General features: G+C 41.2%; 1 protein-coding gene across 1 annotated transcript; it reads right to left on the reverse strand.

Annotated features, from left to right (window-relative positions):
* Positions 1–12,601: 12,601 nt before the first annotated feature.
* On the reverse strand, positions 12,602–13,390 carry LOC101274692 (peptidyl-prolyl cis-trans isomerase A-like). The gene has a single exon (XM_033403253.2). It carries the CDS (start codon positions 13,373–13,375, stop codon positions 12,827–12,829), a length of 549 nt encoding a protein of 182 aa, XP_033259144.1. The 5' UTR covers positions 13,376–13,390; the 3' UTR covers positions 12,602–12,826.
* Positions 13,391–14,020: the final 630 nt, after the last annotated feature.

Consider the following 14,020-nt stretch of genomic DNA (forward strand, 5'->3'; position numbering starts at 1 on the left):
CCTCTTCTTACTTCCTGCTTTTCTTAACCCAGATCCTAACTTGTGGCTGTCTCTGTTAGTGACTGCAATCCCCAACACTCATATCTTGACGGCTCCCTAGCCTTCCAGGTCCTGGAGCTTGCCGTGGCTATGAAGGAAGATTCCAAGCCAGCATTTTCCAAGTGTTTTCTGCACTGTGCCAGGGTGGGGACATGCTCCTTAGACTAAATTCTCCCGCAGATTCACAATGTGCAGTAAGCAGCACAATAGAGGTTCTAAGATGTCCTGCAGGAATAAAGGGGGTGGGGGAAATGACCTGTTTTAACTTTGTTTAACCCAGCATTTTCCTATCTAGACTGGACAGCTGTTCTTTCATCAAAATGCCTACCTCTCCCATTTTAATCTCCTAAGCCTAAATAGCGAGTTAGGATTCATACTGGGTTCAAACCTTGGCTCCAGCACATTCTAAGTCTGTGACTCTGGGCAAGTTCCCTAGCCCCTCTCAGCCACAGTTTCCATATCAGGAAATCAGTGCTACCACGAGTTAATATTAGTATCACCTTGGGTTTTTGTGAGAATTAGATGCATTCCCAGCACATGCTAAGCTCTCATTAAAAGCTCTATTTTTAATTAATTCTTTCTAAATAATGCCCACCCCATTACTATATTTGATTCCAGCTAGCCTCCCAGCTTTAAGTCTCTTTCCTGCTCCAGTGATTCCTGAAGGCTGTTGCCAAAAAATTATTCTAAAGTACTGCTTTTATCAGTTCCCTGTGTTCTGAAGTCTTTTTTTTTTTTTTTTTTTTAGGTGAATTAAATTACGTCCAAACTCCTCTGCCTGCCTTTGAAAGTTCCCCGTACCCTGGGAGCTTCCCTCCCCGCTGCTTGCCACCAAAGCCCTGGGTTCCCTGGGAAAAGTGAAGAGTGTCCTCCATCTGCCCTGTCTCCTAACACAGGCACCTGCCATCCATACACACATTACATACACTGCTTCTGTGATACTGGTTCTTGGGAAAACACGCTCCTTTAAATTCACCTCTTGGTAAATCTTCCCTGAACTACACTGGTCCATATTGATGGCTCCCTTCTCTCTACTTCCTGTGGTCTGCTCCACACAATTTAGCCTTTAATTATATGCTGTCTTCCATGGTCCACTAATTGTTTCCTGCTTCTTAGTTTCATCTTCGCAAACAGGTTGTAAACAACTTGAGGGCAGGGACCACATCGTACACTTCTTCTTAATAACCCCAGACATGCACAAGAGTTAGGACCTCATTCATCTGTGCCAACTAACTGAAGTTAGCCTAACCAGACTGCCAAGGAGGGATCACAGGACTCGTCCATAATTGTTACACACAACCTGAAAGACCTTCAGGTAACCCACACTTACTACATTTATATTTTCATTGAACGGAATTTACCTGCTGTCTAAATATTCCCATGCTTTACCAAATTCTCAAAGTATAGATGTAGGAGTTGAGATTCCAAATTCCAAATCCCCTGTGACTTGTTTATAAATAGTGACAAGGGGGCTTCCCTGGTGGCGCAGTGGTTGAGAGTCCACCTGCCGATGCAGGGGACATGGGTTCATGCCCCGGTCCGGGAAGATCCCACATGCCGCGGAGCGGCTGGGCCCGTGAGCCATGGCCGCTGAGCCTGCGCGTCCGGAGCCTGTGCTCCGGAACGGGAGAGGCCACAACAGTGAGAGGCCTGCGTACCGCAAAAAAAAAAATAGTGACAAGGGATGAAGAGTCAGACTCCGCTCTCTTTGGGAGCTGCTTTTCTGTGTTGGGAAGTTTATGCAAACGACGCGGGAGTTGGTGGGAGACTTAATTACTCTCTAGTGAAAACCCAGACGGCTTGTTACCATCTGTTTCTTCAAGGAGAGTCAGCCACCACACAGTAACCCTCTGTAAAGTTACAATCCCAGAGGTAAAGTACTTTGGGATCCTCGGATGAAAGGAAGCCTGCAGGTCCAAGACACTATTATTATTGTCATAAATAATGGTGCTTTGTATTTTATCAAAGGAGCTCAGAGTGGCTTGCAAACATTAATTAATCCAAGGGGAAAAAAAAAAACCTGTGAAAGAGGTAGAAGGGAAATATTATTATCCCCATTATGCAGCCAGAGAGACTGAGACATGTCTAAATGTGTTGACTTACCCAAAGTCACATGGAGAGTAGAACCCAGGTCTCCTGACATCCAGTTTGAACACCCCACGCTGCTTCTCATGATGTATTAAAATTTTTTTTAAGTACGATTTATGATATAAAAATAAACCTTGGGAAAGTAAATGACATCTAACCTTTCAATAACCATCATGTAATAAAACAGCAGACGTGGGAAAAACATCTTGAAGGAAAGATGTGTGGGTAGAACACTTTAATAAATACAAGGCTTTAATCAAAACTTTCCAAAGAGAGCGAGCGACTCTTTAAGGAATCTGATATTTAATCATTGCTGTTCTAATGGTTTAAAACAAAGAGGTATAATCCACCAAGTTTTAAACAGAAACTAGTCTAACAAGTTCTATACTTTATTTTGAACTCTATTTCCTTATTTCTTCAGTGTTCTCAAGAAGGTTTTCAACATTTATCAATGTGATGCAAATGTCACATGGAAGATATAAATACTACTCTTCAGATACCTCACATTCTTCCTGATTCAAAGTCATAGTTTAATATTAATGCGATTCAGGAAATTGACAAGGAACAGTGTCTCCAAGGAAACGCGTGGAAGAGGGAGAGGGAGATTTGAACCTGTGATTTGTTTAATAATGAGACACTCTGCTGTTTTGCCACTCTCCACATCACCCCTGAATATGCCAATACATAAAATGCTCACAGTGTCCTAGACCAGAGACCCCCATCTGAGAGCCAGCAAATCCTGACCAGATGACACCAGGCCAGTTTCCACTTCAGAAACTCCATGTCACCAATCTTCATATTCCTTTGGTAATTTTTTATTTCAAAATTGCCCTTCATATAATTGTACATAGCATTGTATTTCCTAGTATCTGCCCCCATAAAATTGGTATAAAATGGTACAGTAATCCAACTAATTCTATATCCACCATTAGAAATTTAGGTCACTTTTTTGAAGTTGAGGCATCACACAACAGAATTTTCTAGCAACATCGTTCATCTTCCATTCAAGAAGAAATATTCAGCCTTTTATTTTGACTCACCCATTATGCTCATACTTAGGCCTTTCTCTGGTGCTTACCAGCACAGTGCCTGTGTCCTCAGGAAGAGATATTATAAGGAGACAAAATGACAGCCAGTATGATTGAGAAATCATACTGTTCACCAAAGAAAGACTAGATTAAAGATGAATACCTACAAACTTGAACCTCATTACTACCTATCAGATAGCCAAGAGCAATTGACCTGACTCCGTTGTGCTTATGTTTCCGTTTAAAGGAGAATCAAAACAATACTTTACCAACAGCACAAAATGTTAGGCATTTGTGATCCTCCCTTATTTTAAGTGCCTGAAAGTCTCTACAAAATGAAGCCTTTATGCAATGACTAAACAAAACAGAAAGAATAATCCTTTTTTTAAAAAAAGGAAAATAAGTCAGATGATTAGTATCAACAGATACTTCACCACCGCTTGACAATTCATCACTTGACAATTTTCCTCATAGCACACCTTCTCCAGCCAAACACTAGAAAAACCATTTATTTCCGAATGTTTTCAGCCTACCAACATCTCATACATTTAAATCTATAAAAGGGACTGACGGCATCTACTGCTTAAAAGAATTAAATTTTTAAAAATAAGAACATTCCACTTTGAAAATAAAATTGTTGTTACCATGGGCTTATCTGTGCTAATTCCCACTCCTCCCTGATTTAAAAAAAAAAAAAAAAATGTGACCTATCAGGATTCAAGCATTTCTTCAAACCAAGCAACCTGTTGAACAACTTCTTAATGTGCCTATCAATCATCTGGTGATAAGAAGAGTTTGCATTCATAATAGCTTGTTGCTAAAATAAATATGAGTTACTATACCTAATTCAATCAACAATGGGACCTCAGAGGTCAGCAAAGAAATAATCAAACAATAAGTATGAATAGGTTGTAATTTTTCTGATTAACAAATGTTCTCCTTGTCATATGATGTTAAGAGCTGCTCAAAGCACTCAGGTAAATTTAGAATGTATGTATTTACTTTGGAGGGGTCTGTGTGCACTCTCCCAATCAGAAACCCATGAGCCTGTAAGTTTTGCAAACATCAAGTTTTGCTTTCAGAAAACATTTCTCTGTATGGAATTTATGTTTAACAGGTTCCAGGGCCACAATTCATAGAATCTAACAGAGATCAAATAAAATGTGAATGCTGCTTTACCTTAAATACATTCGTACTCAACCCATCCAAGATTATCTTATAAAGCAGCTGATGTAGTTTGGGAGAGAATAGATACATGTATATGTACGGCTGAGTCGCTTTGCTGTGCACCTGAAACTATCACAACATTGATAATCAGCTATACCCCAATATAAAATAAAAAGTTAAAAAAAAAAGCAGTCGATGTAATAAAACTTGATAATTCCATCTTCTTTTCCTAATTACAATTATATTTTCCATGCAGGGAAAGGGAGAGATTTGGTTCCTGAGCCAGCCATTCCTGCAGCCGCCCTCCCAAATAACCAATGTCAATTAGAGAGTGAAAGGGTCACAGTGAAAAGCTCATCATCCATTGTTCTTATCACAACTTACAATATGACCAAAATGTCAGATCTAGGTTTCTATTGCTTCTGATTCCTCATCTCCACTCCTTCCTTCTCAACCATTTTGAGGGGGATGGCAGCAGTAGCAAATAGAGTTCAGGTGCAAAATTAAACAGTTAGGCTAAAAATCTTGGAAGGGGGGAGCGCAATGGCTTTTTAATAAAAGCAAAACATTGGGGAGGCAGACAAGAATGCAAATGAAAAGTATCATCAGGTGAGAATAATTTCTTCCTCTAGTTTAGACACATGGCTCCATTGCTACCCCCCAAATCTAAAGTTTTTAAGCAGCTGGTTTGTTTAGTTTTTGTTTGGTTTTTTTTCATAATAATAGATTTTGAGGACTGAATAAAGAGGAAAATATCAACGGGATGAGTGGATTGGACAAGTGATTGATTTCATATATTGGTGCTTGAGGCGTCATTATTGGTTCCTGTAGAGAAATCCAGAGGCACAGAGAACCTCATCTCTCAGCGTCACCAGCTCGTTTCAAGCATCTAAGAGTGGTGGGGATTAGGGTCTTAGAAACAGAGAGAACTGAAAAATCTGTCACGTGGCATTTATAAAGGAAGCAACTGACACAAAAAGACTGTTAAATGTCTAGCTATGAAAGCATAAATGTCATTAGACAGTCAGAGTCTTCTCTGGAAACTAGATTTTAATAGGTTTTTGATTGTCACTTTTCTTTTATTTCTTCATTACTCACACCTTGGAGGGATTCGCTTTCAAAAGGATTTGCTTAAACTTCCCCCTCAAAATCCAATTTGCAAATACACCTGCAATTGAATTTTCAATATGTACCGTCACAGGTGCTCTCCTTTGTATGCAAAACAGTCCCAGCTCACAAGTCTGCCCATGGCAACCAGGCCACACTGCAGAGTCCAGGTGACTGATTCCTGCAACACTGAAAGGGGTAGAAAAATTGAGGCCATTATTCAGCTCTTCAGGCTGAAAGTCCACTTGGAGTGAATACTGAATTCGAGACCGACCTTCCAATAATCTAAGTATTGGAACTGAGCTCTGAATAAGCAGACTGAATTTAGATCTCAATTTTATTGGAAGAAATCTGTCCAGAAAGTACAGGTACTTTCCTGATCCTTAGAAAATAATATTATGGGTTTAAATGACTATAGACTATGGAATCCACATTTTGCTTATTCTATTTCACAACAGATCAAAATTATGAACTCTGAGTCTATGCATTTCTACTGAAGGTTTTCATCAATAAACAAATATTTTCTGAACGCCTAGTGGGTGCTTGTCTTGCAGCAGGAGCAGACAGAAATAAAAAGGAAATACTGACTTCCGTGGAGAGGCCTGAAATTATAAGATATCTATTAATAACTAAATCTGTGTAACACAGATGCAACCTAGTTGTTAAAAATGAAAAGCTACATAAAACAATTTAGGATTCCATTGCAGGAAGAACTTTAGCACCATTGTTTCAATTTTCTTTGAAACAGTTTATTATTTAAATTGTGTTTGAAGTTGGCATTAACTGACTGAATTATAGTAATATAGTAATTTTAAGCACTGGATATCATTCAGGGTAACTTTACTACTGACTATATCAATTTGATTATCAATTTTCAATTAAGCTAACTATTTTAACAGTAGATTATTGTAATATCTTCCCTGGTATCCTTGAAATCTCCTGCAGCACTTCTGATTCATGTGGTTCTTTATTAAAAGGTTAGGATACATTTCCCCCTTTACTACTTAGTAAAATAATACACTTTGAATGGTTATCTTCCAAGATACAGGTTTAAACTATACTGCCTGATATTTTCTAATTGCAGCCATTTCTATGTTTGAATTTTTTTTTCCTTTCTCAGGCTCCAATTTAATTCCTCTTCCTTTTCCTGCACCTCCCTGCCTTCATATCAATCTGGGGCACCTTCAATCTGCTTCTTCATTTTTTGCTTCTAGCCAACCCATCCCTAACATCTACGTCCACACAGTTGCCATTTTATATCACACCAATAAATTACCTTTGGTCCATAGCACCCAACAAAAGCTTTGTAATTACAGGAAGGGGGTAGATGAGAAGTATATTCATTTGTCACATCATTCCTAGAGAAAAATATTTACGTTTTTAAAGAAACACAAAAGAAAGTTGGTGGTTTAAAAAGGAGCAGGAATGGGCTTCCCTGGTGGCACAGTGGTTAAGAATCCACCTGCCAATGCAGGGGACACGGGTTTGAGCCCTGCTCCAGGAAGATCCCACATGCCGTGGAGCAACTAAGCCTGTGCGCCACAACTACTGAGCCTGTGCCCTAGAGCCCGTGCTCCGCAACAAGAGAAGCCACTGCAATGAGAAGCCCGTTGACACAACTAGAGAAAGCCCACGCGCAGCAATGAAGACCCAACGCAGCCAAAAATAAATAAATTGTTAAAAAAAAAAAAAAAGAGCAGGAAAGAGGAATGTGGGCTGTAGTATTTTAGCAGATTCTTACATCACTCCTAGTATCTGCCTCCATTGTTGGACTTATCACGCTCCATTGTGATATGTATCTGTCTATCCCACTAGATTGAGAGCCCTTTGAGGGCAGGAGCTCTGGCTAGTGTCAGATCAGCCTCCAAGTAGATTACTAATAAACGTTTGGGGAGTGAGTAAATAAATTCCTTTCTGTTGGAAGACACTGAACCATTGCTCCTACCCATACCGTTCCACCCACTCCGCTTCTATACAATCCTATCTCCCTTCATTTTCCTGTAAGCAACCATCCAGATCTCTCCCCCGTCAGCCTTTCCTCTGGGTCTCCTGTTCTCTCGGCTAGCAATGCCTGGGGGCAGGAAGCCTCCGGTAAAGCCTGACTAGGGTTGCTCACCAGAATTATGCGCATCACTAATCTTGATGTCATTGCCTGTCCTTTGGATAGCTAAGGCAGTCTTCAAAATGTACATGTCCCACTCAATGACCTTTAAGATTCCTAGCAATTCTAGGATTGCGAGATAAAAGAATTCAGTTCTGTTAGTCTTCTTGGAAATTCCTGCTTGTAATAGATGTAGTGGCAAGTCCTAGGGCCTCCAGATTCCGTCTAGCTGTTAACCTTGAAAAGCATGAAAGAAAACATAGACTATAAACATAAAATTAAAAATGCATAGATAACCCTAAAGAGCAGAGTCAGACCTAGACTGTGGGTCTTTCTTTCCCTCCCCCAGTCGCCACCATATCCTTTTCCCTGGCCCTTTTGCTTACCTGGGAAGAGATTTACACCAAGGGTTTCGACTACCTGTCTGAATGTCAGAATCGCCTGGACACTTCAGATTCAGATTCCTGGGCCTCCTGTGGTCCTCAGCCCCCAGCCACCTCAAATTCTGAGTCAGTGACATTGGAATTGCATCAGGAATGTAGATGTTTAACTAGTTTCCCTGATCATGACATTCAGCCAGATATAGGAACCAGGGAACTAGGGCTAGATTCACTAAAAAAACCAAGACTTTACCTCCTCTAGGGACCCACAGCCAGCCAGTGAGCACATTTCGAGAGCCTCATTTAACTCTTGGCCACTGAATCAGAGTGGTTTTCAGTAGTGCAGTCAGAAGCTACTGGAAGAAGATAGGGGGTTGAACTCTGCTGGGAAAAGCTAAGGAGCTTTCTTGGTTTAAAGAATATAAATACGATTTGGATTTGGTGAGACAAAGAGGCCTGCAGAGGCTGGAGAAACGACACTATCAAAGGATAAGCATCAGAAAGAGGTTTTTTTGTCTGAATGGAGAGGACCAGAGAGGGTTTAAGAACATGAGCCATTAACTTGAACATGACAACACTGGAAGGCGCTTTTTTTTTTTTTCCAACAAATAGGTATTGAGCACCCATTTGCCAAGTTCTGTTCAAGGTGCCGGGGGTTCAAGGATCTCCATGCGTGGTCCCTGCCCTGAAGGAACACAACAAAGTGAGAACCTCTGATATCAGCCACAAGGAGTTAACACTCATCCATTGCAACCTCATTTTGCAGAAGAACATGGTAATGGAGCAGATAAGAATTTCTTACTTAGGCTCTGGGATTTTGAGAAAAAGTTTACTAACTGAAAAGTTCACTTCATTTCCCAGTAACATTTTCTTTGGTCAAAGAGGTAAAGTGGGGCTTCCCTGGTGGCGCAGTGGTTGAGAGTCCGCCTGCCAATGCAGGGGACACGGGTTCGTGCCCCGGTCCGGGAAGATCCCACATGCTGTGGAGCGGCTGGGCCCGTGAGCTGTGGCCGCTGAGCCTGTGCGTCTGGAGCCTATGCTCCGCAACGGGAGAGGCCACAACAGTGAGAGAACTGCGTACCGCAAAAAAAAAAAAAAAAAAAAGGTAAAGTGAAATATTTTCTAATACTACCCCAATTCCCACGTGTCTATAATAGCCTCCTGGTCTCCCTGACTCTGGCCTTTCCTATAGCTTTACACACTAACCCATGATTAATCACCCTTGTTCAAAAATGGTCCCTGGCTCCCTGTGCAGAACAAAATAAAACGAATAAAAGAACTGAATCACTTAAACTTACCATCTAGATTCCCAAAGATATAACCTCAATATTCTAATATAGTCCCGGTATTTATTCATGCATTCATTCATTCATTTATTCAAGGAGTATTCATTGTACTCTTGCTACCTATTGAGGCTTGAGAATGCAAAAGAGAAAGTAAGACAGCTTTTGCCTTCAAAAAGGTAAAAAATGGAAGAATATCTGAGTAACATAATCATCATAATAAAATAATCATCGGATGATCACACACCAAATGTAGTGGGTGCTTAAAAAGATGAGCCAAGTTTCGGGGGAGGGGGTGGAGGTGAATCTGGAAAGGCTTCAAGGAAGGCATTTTTTTAAGAGCTGAAACCAAAGAATGAAAGTAGAATTTTCCAGGAGGATAAGTAAGGCAAAAGCAAACCAGCATGTGTGAAGACCAGGGCCGTGTCAGGGAATGTGGCAGTTCCTCCCAACTTTTAGTTGGGTGTTCAGGCCATCATGGCTCTAAAGTTTAGATATTTCTTCTGTTGGTGATGGGGAGACATTGGAGAATTTCATGCAGGGGAACGACATGATCAGATTTAGAAAGATCATCCATCTCCCAGTAATGTGGACAAGATATAGGGGACCAAGTGCAAAGAAGGATGAGACAGAGGGAGAGTTAGAAGGAGAACAAAGGGGCAATAGTTCAAGCTGGAGCTGATGAGGTTTTCCACATAATTCTAGTCAAACCGAACACCCTCTTGTTCCTCATTTTAAAACCACAATTTCCTGTTGTATGGTTTTGTTCTTATACCCAGGAATGCTGCCATCCCCCAACCCTGCCAATTCTACACGTGCCAATTCGGCCCAAGTTATTTCTCTCCTACAGGTTTTCCCTAAAATCCCAAAGGGAAATCTCTCTTCCTGTTCGAATGCCTATAACAATCAATATCTCTCTTAAGGCACATAGCACTTTTTCCCTGCGGTATATTTCTTGATACATATGCAGTGTCTCTTCTGTGACCACAAGCTCACAGAGAAAGGAGCAGAACTTAGGCATCAGACAGGTCTGGTGTAAAGCTCACTACATAGCTGATTTATAGGGCTTTAGTTGCCCCAAGGAGTTTCAGTTTCCTCATCTATAAAATGGAACAAGTAAGACCTCTTTTGCAAGATATTCTTGAAGAGTAAATGAAATAATCAATATAAGGCACCAGCATAGAAGTTGACCCTCAGAAGACCCTCAATAACTGGTAGTTATTAATACTACAAATAGATTAATCATTTACTTGATGCTGTATCCACGCCTGATTTATCTTCAACTCTGCGGCAACACTGTGCACAGCGCTTAGTGTGAAGCCAGAATTCAGCCTGTATTTGATGAATAAATACAATAGCTAACATTTTAAGCCCTTACTAAGGGCTTTATGTGAATTATCTGTTTGCCTCCTCACCATAACCTTATAAGGCAAATACTGTTATTATCTCTATTTTACACCTGGAAAGGTGTTGCTTCACTTCTTTCAGAGCTCAGAAGCTAACAGAAGGAGAGAATGACTCACGATTCACAAAGAGATTTTTTTTCTGGGAAAGCTCACCCATTGGTGAGGTAGATATGGCCAATGTCATGTAATGTGAACCACTAGAGAGAATTCATGTTCCACAAATAATATGACATCATTACTTGAGATTCACTTGAAGAATCTTCCATTGAGTTACCAGTGTTGAATGGATTAGAAATATAGTCCTTCTGAATTCTGAATAGTTTCGCCTTTCAGTTAGGTGGCTGTTATGGGATAAATTGTATCCCTCCAAAATTCATATATTGAATTCCTAACTCTCAGTACCTCAGAATGGGACTGTACTTGGAGATAGGGTCTTTAAAGATGTAATCAAGGTTAACTGAAGTCATTAGGGTGACCCCAAATTCAACATGACTGGTGTCCTTATAAGATTAGGAAAAACACATACACAGAGGGGAGACTTTGTGACTAGAGCAGGTGCTGACTGAGAGAAAAACTTGCAAAGCATATATCTGAGAAAGGACTTGCATTAGACTATATTAAGACCTCAGTAGGTACCTCCCTGGTGGCACAGTGGATATAACTCCACGCTCCCAATGCAGGGGGCCTGTTCGATCCCTGGTCAGGGAACTAGATCCCACATGCATGCCACAACTAAGAGTTCACATGCCACAACAAAGGAGGCCGCCTACTGCAACTAAGCCCTGATGCAACCTAGTTAATTAATTAATTAATTATTTTTTAAAGACCTCAACACAATAATAAGAAAAAACGTAATTTTTTTCTTCCAGTTTTATTGAGATACAACTGACATACATGACTGGAACCAACCAAATATCTTTCAACAGGTGAGTGGATAAACAAACCATGCTCTATCCACACAATGGGATACTACTTGGCGATAAAAGGAATGAAATGTTCATACACACAACAGGAATGAATCTCAAAATAATTATGTAATATATATATTCAAAATAATTCAAAGAAGCTAGACAAAAATGAGTACATACAGTATGGTTTCATTTATATAAAACTCTTAAAAATGCGAAGTAGGGACTTCCCTGGCGGCACACTGGTTAAGAATCCACCTGCCAATGCAGGCGACACGGGTTCAAGCCCTAGTCCAGGAAGATCCCACATGCTGCAGAGCAACTAAGCCTGTGAGCCACAACTACTGAAGCTGCGCACCACAACTACTGAAGCCCACGTGCCTAGAGCCTGTGCTCCACAACAAGAGAAGCCGCCACAATGAGAAGCCCGCGCACCACAACGAAGAGTAGCCCCCGCTCGCCGCAACTAGAGGAAGCCCGCGCGCAGCAACGAAGACCCAACGCAGCCAAAAATATAATTAAATAAATTTATGTTTTATTTATATGCAAAGTAGATAATACTGACAGAAAGCAGATCTGTGTTTGCCTGGGAGAGGGGAGGGGGCAGGAGTGGCAGAGGAAAGAATGTTAATGGGGCATGAAGAGACTTTAGGGTGATGAATATGTTCACTATCTTGATTGTGGAGATGGTTTCACAGGTGTGTATATGTGTATATATATATATATGTCAACACATCAAATTGTATGCTTTAAATATGTGCAGTCCACTGTATATCAATTACACCTCAATAAAGCTGCTTAAAAGAATCAGTCAGGGCTTCCCTGGTGGCGCAGTGGTTGGGAGTCCGCCTGCCGATGCAGGGGACACGGGTTCGTGCCTTGGCCCGGGAAGATCCCACATGCCGCGGAGCGGCTGGGCCCGTGAGCCGTGGCCGCTGAGCCTGCGCGTCCGGAGCCTGCGCTTCGCAGCGGGAGAGGCCACAGCAGTGAGAGGCCCGCGTACCGCAAAAAAAAAAAATAATAATAATAAAAGCAAGAGCTAGGTGGGCCACTTTATTGGTTGGCTCATTCAGAGAGCAGTCTGGGATCACTGCTTTTTTTTTTTTTTTGGTTGTTTAGTTTTTATTTCATAACCATAAACTTAACTTTGCAATTCAGCTAAACTTGGAGGGGAATAAGGAAAATATGGAACCCAAAGAAGTGCAATGAGAGCACAAAGATTATAGGATATTTCAAGCAGATGGAGATGAATGGGTGCTCTCCTGAGCTACAGAAGGAATGGTCTGGTGGTTAAGATAAAACACAAGTCAAATTTATTATTAGATTTGTCCGCAGTCAGCAATGGTGATCTTCTTGCTGGTCTTGCCATTCCTGGACCCAAAGCGCTCCATGGCTTCCACAATATTCATGCCCTCTTTCACCTTGCCAAAGACCACATGCTTGCCGTCCAAGCACTCAGTCTTGGCAGTGCAGATGAAAAACTGGGAACCGTTTGTGTTGGGGCCAGCATTTACCATGGAAAAGATGCCAGGACCCGTATGCTTCAGGAGGAAATTCTCATCATCAAATTTCTCCCCATAGATGGACTTGCCACCAGTGCCATTATGGCGTGTGAAGTCACCACCCTGCCACATAAATCCCGGAATTATTCTGTGAAAGCAGGAACCTTTATAACCAAAGCCTTTCTCCCCAGTGCTCAGAGCACGAAAGTTTTCTGCTGTCTTTGGAACTTTGTCTGCAAACAGCTCGATGGAGACGCAGCCCAAGGGCTCACCGTCGATGGCGATGTCAAAGAACACGGTAGGGTTGACCATGGTTGGGCAGCGCAGGAAGTTCCAGGGTGACGGCGTCTGCAAAGCTGGGATCATTCTTAAAGGAGCTTGCGGTAGAGGAGAGATAGAAAGATAGGTTTCTTGCACACACCTTTTTTCAGGAATGGTAAGGAAAGCCCAAGGAATGACACTCCTGTGACCATCCACCAAGACATCCTGAGGACCCTGCTGGGCCTGCCCGTGTGGGGAAAGTGAAGGAGAGTTGAAGGTTCTTGGCTCAACTCTCAAATAGCAAATTAAAATTATTATTTAACCTTTCCACCCCTGACTGTTTACGAAGAGAAGTATTTACTTAACGTTCTTGGGAAGGTCTAAAGTAATGTAATCAAAGTACAGTCCATGTAACTGCCACTGGCCTGTGATAATATCAATAAAAAATACTGACAATAAACACTCTGAAATTTATACAACCATTTCACAGAGTAATTTGATATCTATCACATCTAATATTAAAAGGTTTGTGGGAATTCCCTGGCAGTCCTGTGGTTAGGACGCCTGTGCTTTCACTGCCGGGGGCGTGGGTTCAATCTCTGGTTGGGGAACTAAGATCCTGCAACCAAATAAATAAAATTAAAAGTTTGGGCTGGTACTTGGTATACATTTATTCTATTTTTCTATTAAATATTTTCTTGAAAATTGTTTCTGAAATTAATGTTTCATTTCTCTTATTTTTATCATATT

Source organism: Orcinus orca, chromosome 18 (assembly GCF_937001465.1).
Source record: "Orcinus orca chromosome 18, mOrcOrc1.1, whole genome shotgun sequence".
In the NCBI taxonomy this organism is placed as follows: domain Eukaryota; kingdom Metazoa; phylum Chordata; class Mammalia; order Artiodactyla; family Delphinidae; genus Orcinus; species Orcinus orca.

Coding starts and splice junctions, on each gene's coding strand:
- LOC101274692 (XM_033403253.2), bottom strand. CDS start 13,375: ATGATCCCAGCTTTGCAGACGCCGTCACCCTGGAACTTCCTGCGCTGC.